Here is a 19,316-nt window from a genome sequence, read left to right on the forward strand (position 1 = left end):
CTGATTATGTTTTTAAATGATAACACAATTTTCCCAAGCACTGATTTTCTAGAAATGAAACATTACAGTTCAGATGATAATGTAAAAGCAGCATGTGTCACATTTGCAGCAAAGCAGAAATTTAGTAAGTTTTTATCACTAGAACAACATAAACCTCTCTTCTTCCTAGCAATTAATATTGGCTGCAAAGATGACTGGGCCTGGCTCTGTTCTCATTACCTATATAACTAATTTCAGCTTCCTTACTGAAGGCTTTGCTTGCTCTTCTGGTACTGTTATCACAGTATTTCCCTTTTAAACACATCCTAGTGTTTCTTTTCCTTTAAGGATCATGACCTTTCAAGAAACTCCGAAAACAACTCAAAAACAAACAAACAAAACCTGCATTTTTGGTTTATGAAATGTATTCCATGCTTATGTGCACAGAAATTCTGGGCTGGAATGAGCTGTTCTGTCAACACTTAGGACCTTATTTTAGCAAAAAATTTACATTCACTCATTTTTCATTTCCATGTTAGTCCCAACTAGTCAAATGCAGAGAGGAAACTGGTGGCATACATTACAATTACAAACAAAGTAACCAGTGAAAAGTTTTTGTGACCAAAGTGTACCAAGGCAGCAAAATCCTATTAGTGAGATATATGAGGCCATCATATTATAAGCAAGGATTATAGAGTGGTAAAAAGGAATTACACAACTGATTCTTATCCTGAAAAATTAGCTATGTAGCTAAAAGAGAGCTCTTTTTATAAGCTAATTGGGGTGTTAGAAGTTACTTGTAAGTCATTGCAGAATATGATCATGTGCTCAAGTGCATAGATTAAGCAGAGCAGACAGAGAAGCCACAGGGGTAGGTGGGTGTCCTTCCCAAAATGGGCTCCTGGGCAATAATCAGATGAATCCAAAAAGTCCAACAGGTTTCTAAAATTGTTTTATCTTGGGTATTTTGTCTGAATATGCTCTCTGAGTATACTACATCTTTAAAAACAACTTTTGGATAAAATTGGCCTTTTGACTCAGAATTCTTTGCAAACTAACATTTAAAGGACGTATTCCACAAAAAATGATGCTATGTCTTCCTCCTTCCAGTTTGAGCCAATTTCCCTGGTATGGAAGCAGGATGTACTTCAAGTTCTCATGTCTTCACTGGTAATAAAGGATAAAATTAGTGCCAGGCTCAACAATCTGTCTTTATTAAATAAAAATAGTAATTTACATTTGCATCCTGAATATGTAAAATTTCCTTTCTTTCTTGTCGGTAGCAATGTATCGAATACAGGGACTGTTCCGAGTATCACAGATGTAACACAAAGTAACAGCAGTGGAGTACCAGAATATTAGAGAAGCAACATATAACTTGCTGAAAGTGACAGCACCTTTTTTAACCTAGCACATAAAGTGAGACAATGCCAAGTAGGTGATTTATACCATCTCTTGTAATATAGTTAATACTAATACTGAAAGCATGATAAATGGAGGTAAATATTCTCAGGATTCCTTCCGTTAGACTGGGAGTTGAAGTGCTTAAAAAATCCTCCACACGCATTAACCTGAACATTATAAAAGTTCTACCAGCAGCCATATTAAGTTTTAGCAAGTGTAACTTGTATGTTACTGTGGATTGTATTGTTAACAGGATGCCCAATTCCAATTTAATTTGAAGTTTTCTACAGTATCCAAGCTATTGAGAAGACTTGATTCTCATTAAGTATAATAAACACATATATGCCAGTAAAAAGGACTTGAACAGTATTAGAGGTATAAATAGATGCAAGAAAACAACATCTTGAAAGCAATGCCAAATATGCAGATGTTAGTATTTACTTTCACGTTTTCAAAATGTGAAAGGAAGGTCTTACAATGGGACTTTGAAACATACATGTCTGGAACTGGTAATTGAAGTATACAGAAACCAGGACTCTGGCTTTCAAAATCATGCTAAAAATATGGTTTTTATTTATTTCCTGCCTTCTATTGCCATTTTGCAGAGGAACAATTTTATGCTTCTGTAACCATGAGGAATAGAATTATTTCTCCTAAATTTAAGCTATCATTTTTTTCTTAATCTAATTAGTTCACAATCTAGGACATAACAGACCAAAAGGACAGAGTACTGTAATCACTGGCAACACCTAAAACCAAGGTAAGATTTATCTGTTACTCCAAAAGTCTTCAGAAAATTTGTAACACCTGCAGTTTACATTTCAAATACAACCTAAACTACTCATGCACATAACATATTAAAAGTCTCTTAGGCTTTTCTAAGCTCATAGATCAGAGATACATTCTTACCTAAAGATGCAAAGGGAGACATACTAGGATTTTTGGAAGTCTCTAAACCTACAGTGTGAACCTTTGAAAACCTGTCATTCATTTAGGAACATTAAACATTTTAAAGTTTTAACCACAAAGCATTTTAAAGTACTGGAATACTTTAAATAGCATGGCTATTCCAGCTCAGAGATGTTAAAAGTTGACTATAACAGCTGCGACCAGAGCAGAATTTAAAAATTAAAAACAGAATAAGGATTTAGTAATCACTTATTCCTCTGTTTTTGTTCTCCTGTCTGTATCTTTTATTTCTGCTGAGCTTGGCAGATGTCCCACAGAATGGGGGATGTCCAGTATTACACAGTCAAGTCTTATGTCTCATATGAAAAGCATATGGAGTATGGCTTTCCACATATTTTCATTGAAACCACGCTGATTTTCAGATGCCTAGTAAACTGGAAAAATGACACAGTGCATACATGGATAAAACCTGAATGTACAGCAGATGCAGTACCAACTACATTGTATTTGATGTCCATGTGCAGAGCAGTTACACAGTTCCAAACTGTCCCTAAATTTCAACAACTAGTACTTAGGATTCACAGCTCTATTTTATGGAAGAACATTAACTAAAAAAAAGAAGAAGAAAAAGAAAAGGACAACATAAGAATCCCTCTCTCCCTTATTTTTAATCCTGAACACTTTAATTTCTGTTTGTCTTCTGTTCATTAAAATTACTTCATTCCACCAGCTGATATGGTGCAATAATTACTAAGCCATCTGCCAATTCATTTTTTTGGAAACAGGTGCCTCCTGACATGGAAGAGCCAGAAAAGAAATGGAATTTGATGAATGAACATTTAATGAATTTATGAACATTGAGAAATCAATGAAAGGGAACCAAGTTTCACTTATTGTAAAGCCTGATTTGGACCAGCCATGAAAGCCAATATTTTAACTAGTGGTAACACCCCTTGAAAATGCTTCCAATTGTTTAACTAGTCTACAGGATGTTTACTGAGAAATCTGTATCTTTAAAAATAATTCTCACTCTGAAAAGCTAATGCAACTGGCAACTGCTTGAGGATTCACACATTCTGGTTTATTTTAAAAATACACTTGTATTTCAAATAAAGACAGTTCTTGGCTACTGTTCATGTCATTAACAGTTTTAAAAGCCTCAGGCTTTAAAATCCTCTGCAAGCAGGCACAGGGTATCTGCAAATTACAGTAATGCAGAACAGACCCACATTTTGTTTACTTCAGCAGCTTCTGATCATTGTGCATGATAGACATGTCACAAAAAGGTTCTGACTGATACTAGAAAAGTCTGCTAAATGAGAAGCCCCCTGTTTGCCTTTAAAGCATCACTTTTTTTCTCAGTACTCGAGGCTATCAGTTTATTGAAATAGCTATCTTAAAAGCATGTGCTGTTTTTCTTTATTGGGTGTACTGTAGTCTAAAACTGTGGGCCAGCAGAGTTAGGTCAGAGGTAAGTGAGTGCAGATTTTCTGCCCCCATTGCAGAATCAACAAGGTAAAAAACATATGAATACAAAGGAGCACACTTCACATCAAATAAATGTTCAAAATAGAGGTTTTTAAAGTAGAGAAATTTATCTATTCCAGGTTAAGGAAAATGAAGAGCAATCTGATTTTGATGTAAAATCTGTGGCTTGTTAAGTTCATGATGTGTATTTGTAAAAAATTATTCACTGTAAATATGTTTAAATAAGAGCTCTTTTTTAAAAAACATCTGAACAAAAAAAGTAGCAATTATGCTATTGATAACTGAGGATAATTTCCTGGTTGCAAACTTCTCAGTCAGCCAAGCAGGTTTTCATGTGGGCAATAATAGTCTATGATGCACAGTCTCTGATACTTTTACAATTTGAATAGCTGTATTCTTTTGCATGTTACTGATGGAATTAATAATATAAAATTAAGTTGTCCCAATACTGCAAAGAAATCAGAAACCACAATAATTTCCATTATGAAACCCACTGCTGCATTATATTGCATTAATTGTGCTTAACAGTTTGCAGGCATTAATATTAGCTTATTCCTGACAGGTTTAATTTCATGTCTGTGAGAAAATGCAAGAATTATTTCAACTATATTAATTATATTTTTATCATCTGAAGAGGGATTTTTTTCCTATAAGCACTTTTCACATGGCGGTCCAACATAAACATTTTTCTTTCTTTCATCAAAGTGATGAGGTTTGATAAGAGAAATTAAGAGATAAAAAAGCTTATTAAGTCACTTAATTCATACTGCTGCCAGTGCAGGATTTTCCTGTACATTTTTCAGTGTTTTGCCATCTGTATTACTCATGCAACAGGGATTCCACTGCTTCTCATGAGAGGCTTTTCTACAGTCCCATAGATCTGAGCTTCAGAAGATACATCTCTATACTCTGTATAAAATTGAAACAAAGTTTAAGTCATGACTCCTAACAGTTTCCCTGCTGCTGTAGTCCTGCCTGGAATAGTCCAGCTGGCTGAAAACTCAGCTCACTGCTAGCCCATCCTTCCTCACCATGGACTACATTGGGGTTCCAGAACAGTCCCTGCTAAAACGTTTCAACTGACCTTTACCAAAGGTATACTGCTCTTAACCTTGCAAAATGCGCCCACAGTGTAAAAGAACTATCGCTCCAGGGTGAATAATCTATTTAGACCAATTTCTTACTGGCCTGCTTTTTTAAAATCAATTTACAGTCCAAGCTGAAAGAGAAGAGAGGTAAAGCAATACAGTTTGGATACAATAGCCTGAAAAATGTAATAAAAGGAAAAATACTGATAATATATTGACAACAGCACTTTAAGATGAGACAATGAAACACATCTGAAATCTGGAATAGTGCTCAATTATTTCCATAAGTTTCATGACATTCATTTCACCTAACTTCTGGTGCTGTCATCTGAACTTGTTACCCAAGAATCTACTTCTGATCAATTGAGAGACATTTCTCTGACTCCACGAGGAAATCTTGGTTGACCTGATTTTTGCATTTAATCAGAGAAGGCCACCTTCACTCCCTACACAAGGTTACAATCTTCATTAATACAAAAAGAAAATATTCTAAGCAGGAAAGTTAAGAGATACTGTAATTTCATGACATAATCTAGTAAATACATTATCTAGTAAAGTAACAGTTTTAAAAGTTTTGATTTTGCCTCCTAAAAATGATACTCAAGTGGGTACTCAACAGGCAAAGGAAGGCAGAAATTAGTAGAAGAACATCAGCTGATCACTAATTTGATGAATTAGTAGAAGAACATCAGCTGATCACTAATTTGATGAACTAGAAATAAAGTTATTTTTGTTCAAGAAAAATGCTATTCACTGGACATTGCTGTTAAGGCTCAGGCCATGTTGAAGAAGCAGTAACAAATGAGAATGTATCATTTAAAACCAAAGGTGAAGCTTTATTAGTTATTTATAATAGAATTGATCACAGATTTGTCTGAAAATATTGACAGAAAAAACAAGTAAACATACAACTACAAGCAGGATGTTCTATAATCAAGTTTAAACTGAAGCTAAGATTGAACTATTTGATTTGTAAATAAAAGTCAGTTTGGTTATGGCTAGCCAGAATGTGGATTCACATTCACACAGTATAGACATCACCAGTGTCATATAGAAATTTCCTGCAAATAAATTTCTAGTGAGACAGAATAAAGATTTTTAAATATTTGAATATTCTGTGTAGGGAAACTACTCAAGTAATAATTCCGATTAGATAAAAGTCCAGTAAAAGGAATTTCAAATTGGTTTATATTGGGAATAAAATATACCACTTTAATGATAGGATACTCATAAGAGATTTGATCTTGCTTACATATTCCATTGGAGGTGGAGGATTATCTTTCCAGCAAAGGATTTATTTAGAGAGATAAAAACAGACTGTTACTCAGCCAGTGAGGTACTTACGTTAATATTACAGAGCAATAGGTTGTGGCAAGGAGTCCAAACTCAAAGAAACCCTAATCTTGGTATCTGTATGGAGCTAATCTTTGTCTTGTCCCATCATGGGTTCTGATGCCTCACTAACCAGGAAAAAAACCCCCACTTCAATTCTTTCCTTTGCTTGTACAGCAATAAGACCAACAATAAAAAGAATGCCCAGTTTTCGTGGCAGAATCAGCAAGAGGGTGGGCACTGTTTTTGAGAGCTATTACTGAACTATGTTTATTAGTACTGAAAAAAAGAAAATATTTATCTTTATGGAGTGCAAAAATAGTTTGCAGTTGCTCTGTCCTCTTCAAATTACACATGCATAGTACAGTTCAACAAATATGAATATATGAAAACATGCTGAAAATATTTTTCTTGCACTCTCCATAAAAAGGTTAGTGCATGTACTGTATTTTTTTTCTTGAGGGAAACAGATGTCAGGAACTAGGTACCTTACTGTTGCTGTATATGTCCTCTCCCTCTCTAAAAGCTTTGTTTATTCCCCTTACACAGTTTTTCACTTCCTTTTCATTCCCTCTTTGACATCAGTTTATCTTTGAATTCAGATTCTTAACTTGAACGCGCCCTTCGGAAGTATGACATGCTGTTATGATCAAATAAGTGTGCTATTACCAGATGAGAGAACCTTCCGCTAACCTGAATGACTGCTTACAAGAGGAAGGATTTAAGTCACAGGGGCTGGGGTGATTTGTAAGGCTATCTTACTGTCAGCTGCTTGGACGTTTAAAAAATACATTATTTTAAACAAACGGCACATGCAGTTTTCTTTAGGATGTCAGTAAGGCAGATTTCTCATCTCTCAAAAGCCTTCTGGATTCTTTCAGAGTGTGCTGCCTTTTCACATCAATGTAATACAGCATTCACATAATACAACAAAAGTAAAAACCTTACATAATGATTTTAGGTTTAAACTGTCCGAATGCACAAAACTGCAGTTAAAAAGACATTTTTCAAAGCATCAAAACAGTATATAAGCATACAGAGTAAGAACATCTGTTAAGTTTTTTCACTTATAATTCAACAGTGAAGAGTAAATATACAAGTGCTATGGGAACAATTTTTAAAAACAGGATTTAAAGGCTTTACCAGAGTTAGTTGCTACACATTAGCACACAAGTTATTTCATTCAGTTTCAAACCAATGATAACCTGCTTAAACAAGCACTGTATTATGTTTTGCCCAGTATGGGAGATAGACAGGGCACAGCACTTAACACTGTCAGATATTCAGCAGTGCAACTGTAAGATCTTTAACATTAGCTGTAATTTCCATGTTAGTTTTGAACTTGTACTATTTAAGATGTAATTACACTTGTTACCAGCTAAAGTTTGCTGTCATCATGTAACTCTGAAGACAATAAGCACAGCCTTTGGGCACTATAGCCAAACTATATAAAAATGTTAAGAAGGAAGGACATGTAGCAACTATTCTTCATAATCCTTGGACTCACTTCCTACTTCTGTACATGGATGACTCATCATTCAAAGATTAAAATAACATTCATTATTAGAAAATGCTCACAGTGAAAGAAACTACTGTCTGTCCTACAAACAGGAACTTCATTAATGCCCAGTGAGAGTCTTCTTAGGTATGTGCCTATATTTGTATAGACTAGAGTTTGACAGATACTTGTGAATTCTGCTTTAGATATCACTTGAAAATTTGGCCTGATAAAGGAAATTGCTACAAAAGTAATGAAGCAGTAGAAGCTAAGAAGCATTTTGTATTTAATAAGGCTTTGGAATGTGGAAATGATAATGACAGAAATTTAAAAACCCCATTAATTCATGCTATTGTTATTACTCAGGATGTGATATCATAAAGTCCCAATCTAAATTAACATGAGCAATTATATTTTAGATACAGTGGCATCAACAACATACTAAACACACACATATATATAGATATAATTAAGTATATATAAAATATATAATGTATTTTAATGTTAATACAATCTCAGTCAAAAAACCTTGAAAAAATGTTATTTTTAAAAAAGTGGGACACCAAAATAAGACGATAATTTGAAGATATGGTCACATTAAATGTCACGTTATCTGAGAAAAGATATCCCAAGTTTAACCCAAGACAGTCCAGGAAAGACCATCCAGTCAGGGGCTACAAAGAAAGCCATGATGTTGACATACTGGTAGGAGAGGTGTTGAATTTAGACCTTCCAAATTCGAAGCAATTAAGTAGATAACCTACTTGTGTGAAGCTCTGATGGCTGTCTAACCATCCTTATGTTAGCAAAGCTGAATGTAATTTACTGAGACAGAACTAACATAATAAACTTCATAAGCAAGCCACATTTCAAATATTATGGAGGGGATAGAATATGTTACAAAATTCAATGTGTTGATGATAAGGACCAAGACAGAAGTTTTGGATACATTAATGAAAGCATAGCATCAAAAAAGGGACACAATAAAACATCAAAGAAACAAAGGAATATAGACATAACTTGCAGATTATAGATTTAAATGCATTGAAGAATGGTGGCAGTATCAACTGTTAAAGTGAAAAAGGGAACATGCAAGCATTTTCAAGTGAATACACAAAGTCTGGTTTTGGCTGCATTATGCTTCCACTAATTCTGGGACATCTAGGAAAAAATACTGTGTACTGAAATGATGGATTGGATGTTACAAGGCAAGATGGGAACAAACAGACTGAGTCACCAAGAGAAGCTGGTAACAGAAATTTTCAGTGGATCAGATTATTGACCTCTTGTCCCTTCCGCAGAAGTACAGTATGAGAATACTGGGCAAATGCCCTTCCTTGAAAGGAAGGGCACTCAATGGAGACGTGATGGAACGTCAGAGATGGAACATAAAAATGATTATGAATTCACAAGATGTTATACCAGATGTTCTGAATGATTAGAAACAAACTACAGCTGAGAAAGTGAGTAGAATCCTGAGACTTTGTTAAAGAAGTCATGTGAGACTGGTGGAGATGCTCAGAGTAAATAAAAAAGATAATAAGCAAATAGTGGGGAAAGAAGGAATGATTGGTAAGATTTTAAAGTGCTAAAAATCTGAACTATGGGTCTTGATGAAAAGAAATTTTTTGGCTTATAGGAAAACATAATAACCTGTCATTCCTCTCTTTCAAAAAGAGTGTAAGATCTAAAAACAGACAAGATTTTCAGCAGACTAAAAATCTGATAGAGTCCTAACTCCTGCCCCTGTTTTTAAAGTTACAAGTTCATGAGTCTTGTCCTTGTTGACATTTTTTCCTGAGAAAAATGCCAAACTACTCACAGTGAAAAAAAATATTTTGAAGACAGCAAATGGAACTATTATAAACTAGTATTAAAGTACCAGGAATCAAAGGTGAGGACTTAACATTGAGTGTCAAAATGTGAGGAATGTAAATACCAGGAATATATAAAAGACTTTATTAATTTATTCCATGTTTCAGATGATTTTTCAGATTTGATTTTGAAGTTACATATCCTCACATTATAGCATTTTCATTTATACATACATATCAAATATCCCTGTAGGAATGCAGCACCAAAACCTACTTGTTTACATGGTTTTACCTTTAGTTTGCCATGTATTATGTAGTTTTCCCTTCTTAAAATGAGAAAACTGTTGAAATGAGAACTTATCTACTAAATCAATATCTTGAAAGTTTTTGGTGGCAAAGTTTGCAGATAGCAGACTAAAGGCAAGTCAACATTTTCTTATATTACTTAAGAAGTTTATATGCTTCCTGTTCTATCACAGATCTCAAAGATCTCTGTATCTGCCTGTCAAACAGAAGCTGTGCAGCTGCAAGTAAAATTATAATTGGACAGATAAGGTTAGTAGAATTCAGGCATCTCTTGCAAAGCAGCCTAGTTATATGGAAGAAACCCAGGATTGGCTGAGTAAGGGAATTTACTGTTTCCCAGGAAAGGAAACTGCCTGTGCACATCTGGCAAAACGTTCTAAATGTTTAGTTTTGACAAAATATACATTTCAGCTCTGCTTATAAAGGTGCGTTGTGAAGAGTGGGTATCTTCTTTCTAAAAAGGGAAAGATCTAATTTGTACTTTAAATACATCAATCCACTATTTGCTGTTTTATAGCATATATTGTATACACTCAGTTCTAAATCAAGCAGGAATTCACAGGCTAAAAGCTGTACTTTAGTTTACAGAAAAAAATGTATCATAAATGTAAATACAATACTCCATATTGACAGCAGAAATGAAAGATGAAGAGAACAATGAACATTAAAGAAATGAGAGGATGTGAGTAGTCTGAATTGTAACTTTTTACTCAGTTTCTGACATTTATAAGACTCCATGCCAGATTATTTAAATTCCTCCCTACTTCAATATGTCTAACAAAGAAATGGTCCTTCTCATAAGTGACAGGGGACAGACCTTCTCGGTCATTCAGTTTTCAGAATAACCCTTTCTGTTCAAGCAGACTTCTTATAATGCCTCTAAGGCTCAGTAAAAAGGCTGTATTCAGGCATCTTCCTTCCTCTTCCTCAGATTTCAAGGACAAAAATGGATTTAACTTGCCTTACTTTTCACACCAGTTTTCTAAATTTAGCTGTTACTACTTTCTTTCCTCCTGAACTCTGACTGGCTTTGACTCCCTGGAGAAGCAGAGAAGACCACTTCCTCCTTCACAGCTGGGAAAGCTGCTCCCAAAGGGATAGAAAGGGTGAAGGATCATAATCAACTGCTCCAAAAGATGCACCAAATATGGCACTATGCTGTAGCAAAGGGTTAAAGGGATATATATTTATTTCATTGGCAAGGTGAACGCTCACTAGCTTTCCTGGACAGTGGGAAAGAGCACCTCATTAAAGCAATATGAGTCCATTGGACCCAGATGGAGAAACAGCAAAACCTTCTCTTGGTTATGTAGCTACTGGGGCTTGTATTCCAGTTATTGCCCCTCCAGCCTGCGGCTATCAATGAAAGGTTGGGGAAAACATTACCATGCAGAACCTCAGGGTGTTACTCCAAGAGCTAGATGAGAAGCACAGCGAGTAGCAGCTAACTGGCGGTGCCTGCTGTGCTGGTAAAAGTCTTCCATTAGTAGTTGTCACTTAGAATAATACCTGTGCTTTCTGTACCTTTTCCCCAAACTGCAGACAGCTACTATAGCAACTGGCCATTTACTCATTCATCTATTCATTTATTCATTCATTCATTCACAACAACAAAAAAACCAGGACACAAAATCCAAACCCAGCTTAAAACACAGTAAAAAACAGATGAACTTGTTTCTCTTTCCAGTATTCCTACAACCACAGTTCTCCCTAGTGGAGGCCCAAGATACAGCAAGGATTCCCAGGCAATCTCCAAGCTCAGTTTTGCTCCTGGCCTCATTACAGCACAAGGGCCTCCCGGGGTTATGCTTCGGCCTTTCAGAAAGGAAAATAGACTCCAGTTCAAACCTTTAAAGACACTCATCTCTCCTCAAAAACCCAGCAAAACTGAGCTGCCAGATTACAATGGTGATCTGACGCACTAGGGTGGCATACAGATGGCAAGCTTCATAGCCTTTCTACAATGACTGATTTAATCAAGCTTCTCATGAAGATCCTGTCTAATGAATCTATAGCAGATTTTCCCTTAAATCTTGTCTTTTATATGTGTTCAGTCCCTTGAGTAGAGGTATAATAATGAAAAAGAAACTTCTAAAAGACTACACTGCTCAGTCTCATATTTTCATTTTTCATTTAATATCTATCTAAAGAATTAAAAAAAGATCCATGAAAATATAATCAGAAAAATCAAGATTATCCTCCAGTTCTTCCTCATTAAGAGACAGATATTTTCAGGGCTGGAGCAATCTAATTTTCAGCACTACTCTACTGAGTATTAGCAAGTGGTAGTGAAAGGAAGGATGACTAGTAAGAAATGGCCCTTTATTTTTTTGGGCTAGCTGTGCAAGGAAAACAGGGAACAGACCAATTTAAGGACAAGTCATAATGGGAAATTCTCATTTGACTTAGAAAATTAATTAAAGTACCCAAATAACAGAAAATACTGAATTGGAATGTCAGAAACACTTCACACAGTCCAGTGCATTAATCTAATGCTATATTCTGTCTTCATTGGATAAAGTAGGTTGGTCAAGTATCTTACAAAAGACTGTTATTCATATGGAATAAAACATTCAAAGAATTCACTGAAAATTAGAAATCAGTATACAACAAGTTTGAAACTTTGTTATTAATGCAAGTTGCTGTCACATTAATCTGCTTTGCTATTGCAATACAAAGTTGAAGGGATGGAGAATGAATACTTCATACACCAAACCCTCCAAATATGTACATTTTGTTGCAAATAATCTTGACTGTTCCAAACATATTCCTCTGTTTCCTCTGGTTAGAAGGATGAACAATGGCATACGAATATTCCCCAGGAAAAATTCTGACAAATTGGTTCCACTCATCACAGTCCAAATATAATCAGAATATTTCTGGAATTCTCCAGAATTAAATTCTAGAGATTTTCCTTTCCAAAGGTAACTATGTAAAGAAATACCAGCTTCCAACAATCTAAGACATGAATTTTAGCTGCTACAACTATTTCTGACAAGTCCTGAACAAAACTTCTATGATATAAAAAAGTAAAGCCACATCAATACACTATATGAAATACAGCAAGTTGTGTAAGAGTCTGTCCTAAGAGATCCTGATACATGCTGAGATTTTCCTTGACTACGAGAAACTTCGGTCAGTAGTTCATGTTAGTTTGACTAGCGTGGCATTCCCTTTGTTTATTTTAATTAAGAAAAATCTATAGTTTCCAGATCTAGACCTAGCCAAAATCTCAGGCAGTATGTCTTCAGGAGTCAGTATCCTATCACGCTGGTTTTAAGACATTTTCTTCCTACAGAAAAGTAAACTGTTCCAAAATTTCAGTGGAATGAACTCTTTCCCAGGGTCTGGTAATTTGGCTAGTAATTTTCCGCTTTTTCAAGATGACTGGTCATTGCAGAGACCATGGGAGTTGGGAAGTGGGGGGAAGCTCCCTCTTACTCACACATATAAATTTCAAATACTTACTTCATTAGAATTTCCCTCACCTTTTATGGGTATTTCCCACTCCCAAGGGCATAGAATTGGGCTAGGGAGAGCTAACAGGGTAACTCCTATTCAGCCATGCCACTTCCTGAGCCGTGCCTTACTGCCACTGCCTCCGGATGGTTTTCCTCTTCCAGCTGATTTGTGATTTCTAACTCTTGTATTAACATTAGCACTTCCAAAGTTACCCATTTCATACAGGCAAAAAAAGCCTTAAAAATAATAAATAAAAAGCTTGTAAATGCTTAACTCTTGAAAGACGCCTAAAACTCAGTATTCACCTCGGAGGTTCAGTGAAGTACAAAGTCTGTGTTCAACTGAAAACTTGTAATTACTGCCCCTCTTGTTCTCTTTGCAAGAACGTGCCCAAGCCTGCTTTTGTATGCATGGGACAGTGGCTTTCTCTGTAATGATACAGTGTATCACACACCAACTCAATTACATCCTGGTTCAGCACATTTTAAAGAAAATAAATGAGGAATAAACAAGCCCAGGGACTTCTGTGTCTGTGGGGTGGTCGAGGGGAAAAAGCTTAAAAATGATTACTATCGCAAATAATTTACTAGCATAGTTGGAGGCTATCGGAACTGATCGCTCTGTCTAGGAAACTCCTAATTAGAGCCGTGCTGCAGGAATTCGCAGGGGTCCTGCCGCTGCCGGCTCCTCCCTGGGGTTTCCTCTCGCCGCCCCGCTCCCGCCAGCCGCTGAGCGCTGTGCGCTGCCCCCGGCACTGGCGAGCCCTGGAGGGAGGAGCGGCTCCGCTCCACATGTCTGCCCGCTCTCACCAACTTGTGCTCTGAGGGCAGTGAGCGATCGGCCCGGCTGGCGAGGCGGCGGGGGCGCGGCGGAGGAAGGAGCGGGCAGGCGGGGCTGGCCGCAGCTGCTTCCCGCGCCTGACAGCTGCGGGCACGGCGGGCCGGCGGCAGCGAGGGAGGCGAGGAGAGCCAGCCCAGCCCAGCCCAGCCCAGCTCAGCCCAGCCCAGCCCAGCCCTGCCCTCACGGCACATGGCAGCGGAGCGCTCGGCTGCGCCGCAGGTTAACTAGGGCCGGGCTCTGGCCAGCGCACCCAGGCTCGCTAGGTCCGCCGCCTCACCGCAGCGAGTAAAATGCAGCTGGCCGCCTGCTTCTTTTTGGGCTGCGGCATATTCTTAGCTTCAGGATATAACTCCTTCAGTAAGAGCATGGAGGCGATAGGCAAGAAGCAGTACCAGGTTCAGCACGGGGCGTGCAGCTACACCTTCCTCCTGCCCGAAGCGGACAACTGCCGCTCCTCGACTCCCTACGTGTCCAACGCCGTGCAGAGGGATGCACCTCTGGACTATGATGATTCCGTTCAAAGACTGCAGCTACTCGAGAACATCATGGAAAACAACACTCAGTGGCTAATGAAGGTAGGGTAATGTAATTTCTATCCTAGAAACTTAACATCCTGTTATCTGTTTCAGTGTGATTGCTTTTTTCTTGAGCAGTTTCTAGATTAACAGAGTGCATTGTCTAAGCTAAATTTCTGAATTACCTTTCAATCAAAAAGTTGTTTTGAAGTCTGGGAATATAATTTTAACTAGAGAGGAACAGTGAACTGCACGGTTCTGCAGAGATTGTACTTTAAAGTTTGTCATTACATCTGAGTTGCTTGGACAATCACATACACAGATGGACTAGGGCATGTCTGAAGTTTCTGACATGAGAGACTCAACTACTAATTTCTAATTTATAATTATCTGGCAAAAGCTACTTTAGCTCTATTTAAAGAATCCAGAATGTACCTTTATCCAAGGCATGTCTGCAAAAATGTTATCTGAAATGTGATTTGAAAACTTGGATGCAGAAATTAATCTATTAAACCCCAGTGATAAAGAACCATAGTTCTAGCAAGGACTGCAAGTCAGACTTGCAGTGAAATTAGCCTTGTGAAGTGATAGAATTTCAAGAAAATTCTTTAGCGGGTATCTTTTGCATCCTATAACATTTCCAGTGAAATATACAATATTCAATGGAAAAACAGTCTGGATAAGGTGTTGCAGATACCACAGAGCTTCCTTTAATGCAATTCCATTGGAACTAAGGGGAACGTAACATGTTTATTGTCAAAGTGGCAACATTCGTACCTGAAAGAGCAGAAGAAAAATTTTGCAGCATATATTCTTAATATTACTGGATAATAAATCTGATCACTATCTCACATTTTTATAGAGGCTAATTTGATACAAAATTCTATGCAGTTCAACAGATTTTGACATAAAACCCCTTTATTTCACTACTACTTGGAAAAGTGTGATAGTATAGTATATATATTGCACAGCAAATTTATGAGCGTTTATGTTTTGTACCAAGATGCCTATCTTCTAAGCAGTAAATATTTTGAGGACTTGGCATTGTATTTCCAAGTAAGTGCTCCAGTGATGGCATAATGGTTTCCTAGTGAAAGAAATCTGTGTTGTGAATGGAGAGCATTCAGTTTTTTACAATTAATAGCTATTTCATGCATGGTTATAAAATAATTTTACTTTCGGGTTCACTTCTCTCATCAGCTACAAAGTTACAGAACTCCTGTGATACAACCAATGAAAGCTGCTGGTGAATTTGTGAGTGTTAAAAGTCACATTCCAAAACAAACAGCACAGGATTTTCATCAACCTGAAAATGAGTCTTGAAGCTTAAATCCAAAATACATACACTTGAAGGAACTCTAAATCTCTCTTTATAGGCTTAGGATGCCTAATTTAGAGACACGAATAATGTCAGTTGACCAGTTTTTGGTTTTTTAAACAGGCAAACTTACTTTCCTCCACTTACTTACCTTTCTACTTATTCATTTATAATGCTCACTATTGTCATGTTAAGACCAAAATTAACAGATGTGCAATGAATGATGACAAACACACAAAGCAGAACAGTCTAATCTACCCAGCTGCTAAGCAATTTCCTAACATAAATAGTAAAATCACACAAGACTTCAGTCGTAAATGCCACTTAAGTAGGCAAACTCAGTATCATAAGTGGCATCAGGTAAACAGAAACCAGTAAGCAAATTCCAGCATCCTTATTTAGTAAAAACTATGCTTTTTCCTGTCAGTCCCTGGGAAATCAGTGCCAAGAGGAATATGATAAGTATCTCTAACCCATTCTTTGGGGGATCAAAAGACAGATTCTGATTTACAAGACCAAGAAATGCTTGTATTTGAGCAAAGACTTCCAAATAAGATGCTTTAGAATAGTCTGATTTTTTTTCTAGCTCTTCTACAGCTAAACATCCTGTAAAATATCTGCTGTTTGCCTTTTTCACTATTTTAACACCTGCTCTTTATGTCATCTGTTTTGTTCACAAAGAGCCTCCAACAAAAAGTAGCTTTTCCTCAGATTTACTTTGCTAGAGACACCTGGTCTGCAAGTGAAGATAAAAAGCAAACAATAACCTTTAAAGTCACTTACAGAATTTACTTGTTGTTTTTTTTTAAGGTCACTAATACACATTCTTAGGTTCATATTTCAACTTCCCAAAATATAATGCAAGGTCAGTCAGGGTGGGTTGAAAAAATTGTATTTGCTTAATTTTTTTAGTGTATTGGAAGTGTAATACAAGATTGCTTTCAAAAATAATCTGACATTTAGCTTCTAAGCAATTGCACAAAAAACACCATTAGGTCTTTCTCTTTAAAATTTATTTGTGTTCATTCAGGAGGCAGGACCTCTTTTGTTTTCAAGTTCTGTAAAATATACGTTACAAACTTCTAGTATGAATTAACGTTTAAACATTGTTCCTGAAGTATTGCACATCCCCAAACGTTTTTACACACCTCCCCCTCTCCTGCCTTTAATCCATCAACTAAAGGAAACGTTCTGTTTCTGAATGAACACTGGGCTGTATGAATGGAACAGCATGGGAAGTGTGTGCTTCATCTCCTTAATGGACAAACACAATGGGAAGAAAATGAGTTAGATACGTCCAGCTTCTTTTCTGGTCTGCTCCTGCATAGGAAGCAGAAGACTTTTTTCTACAGTTACAAGTACTTCTTCATGAAATTGCTTCTTCATGAAAACACTTTTTTTTTTTCAATCTGAACTTTAATAATGCATTATGTCATACATAAAACTGGAGAATGTCTTTTGAAAAGCAGATTATGTTTAAGCATTCAGATAACATACTAGGACAAACCACTATTCCACCTAATCCAGTGCTTAGCAGTAAGCCAGTAAGTGATACTGTGAAGCAAAGGCCAGAACCCTAGGTCAGCTGTGCAGCAATATACCTGAAATGAACTTTCCTCTTTGACTTTCCCCACCTTGGGATCAATTTGTATACTGAAGTGTAAGATCTTTTCCTAATCTGTCTGTGAGCAGGGAGAATAAACCTCTCAATAATAAAATTTTCAATTAACTTGAGAGGATAGGAGGTTGGTATGCAGCTGAGATACAAGACTGGAAATTTTAAATATAGACATGCATGTTGGTTATTATACCTTGGAACTTTTTATATAAAACACCATGTTTTCAGAGATTCCTAAAAGACAGGCAATGTCTTAGGTTCAAGAATTAAAGAAATTTTTATTTGAATAAATGGCAGCTTTACCATTTGGATCACAGCACTTGTACTCAAGGAACTGCATTTTTTCAGATATTAAGACATTGAAATAACTGAATGCTGACTTGAATTTACTTCTTAGTATATTGACTAGATCCTATGACTCGGGAGATATGACTGTCCAAAGCAATAGTCTAAAAGAAACAAGTCACATTTTCTTAGCCTTTCCTGTTACAGACAGCTGAAAACAATGTATGACCAAATTGACGATAACATCTGGAACATAGGTAATTTATTTGTAGTTTATCAGTGGATCAAAAGATTAGAAAATAAAAGTCTGTGTCAAGACCAGAACTTCATCCTGAACCATCCCAGCAGACTGGAGGGGGATGCACTGCTGATAGAAATGCAGTATCTTTGGATATTCTTAACTGAGATTCATTTTCCCTTGTTTTGATACCCTGAAAGGTTATAATTATTGTTGTGCTGAATGTCATTTGTCAGATACAAAAAGATACTTTGACATGCCATCATCCAAAGCCATCTGCATGCAATGGATGAGGACAAATATATTGTGCAGTGTTCGATTTTCAAGCATGCAAGAGACGATTCTGACTCTGAATCCTGCATTCCTTTCTTAAGTAATGCATCTGTTTTTACTTATTGTGAAAAGTGCTTGTTTCTGTCTATCAACAATGTATTTGCTAAGCAAAAGAATACTGGCAGGATTCAAAAGAAAATACTTTCTTACATCCAGACTAGTATGTTACCAGATAAAGTTTTCCCACCACTCTGGATGATATAATTAAGCAGTTTATTGTTGTATCTCCTGTAGGTAAATTTCAGTGAAAGGATTTGAAATTATGCTTTTGCATGTTTTTAAAAACTGTGTTGGTACAGACCATTTCTGCATCATTCTGCAAATACCAGATTGGTGATATAGGTATGAAATTGTACAAGCTCAACAAGGAAGACGATAGTTTCTTGTAGAGATCTACAAGACAAAATTGAAGTAGAGAATTCACCTTCTCCAAGATGTTATCAGTAAAAAATGTAATAAATAGAGGCTTATTTTATAGAACCAGTCTCTTGCTAGCATTCAAAATATGTTTTCCTGCACTTTGATTGTTATTAACATGAGCATAAACTTGTCATCTTTGACTGGTCCAAACAGCAAATTGGGACATTTTCTTCTCCATCAAATATTAACATCAAGTGCTTAATTTCCCTTTTTCTTTCTTCTAGTGTACATATAGGAAATGAGTTTGAGGATGCTTGAAAGGCCAGTTTCCAGTCCTTTTCATTTGCATACCCATTTAATATATAAAATTTAACAGCATAACCTTTAGAATATCTTTGATACTTTGTCAGAGAGACTGAAGTTGAGAATGGTGTTTCTTTCACAGACAATTGTTGTTACTGCTCTCCTTTTCTTGTTAATTATGAAAAAAATTCAATAATTTGCATCTCACCTCAATTTACCAAGTAAA

General features: G+C 36.5%; 2 protein-coding genes across 5 annotated transcripts in view; one reads left to right on the top strand and one right to left on the bottom strand.

The window, feature by feature from the left end:
* MCPH1 (microcephalin 1) overlaps window positions 1–19,316 on the bottom strand; it is a 126,292-nt gene that overhangs the window by 23,551 nt on the left and 83,425 nt on the right. The gene's annotated exons all lie outside the window — the stretch shown is intronic.
* ANGPT2 (angiopoietin 2) overlaps window positions 14,037–19,316 on the top strand; it is a 42,136-nt gene continuing 36,856 nt past the window's right edge. The window contains exon 1 of one of the 2 annotated variants that reach the window (XM_085056680.1): window positions 14,037–14,695. In XM_085056680.1, coding sequence (XP_084912806.1) covers window positions 14,411–14,695 — 285 coding nt within the window. In that variant the 5' untranslated portion in view covers window positions 14,037–14,410. The remainder of the gene's footprint in view (window positions 14,696–19,316) is intronic. The other variant, XM_085056681.1, reaches the window with a different exon arrangement.

Source organism: Lichenostomus cassidix, chromosome 3 (genome assembly GCF_008360975.1).
Source record: "Lichenostomus cassidix isolate B80296 chromosome 3, HeHo_3.0, whole genome shotgun sequence".
Lineage (NCBI taxonomy): Eukaryota > Metazoa > Chordata > Aves > Passeriformes > Meliphagidae > Lichenostomus > Lichenostomus cassidix.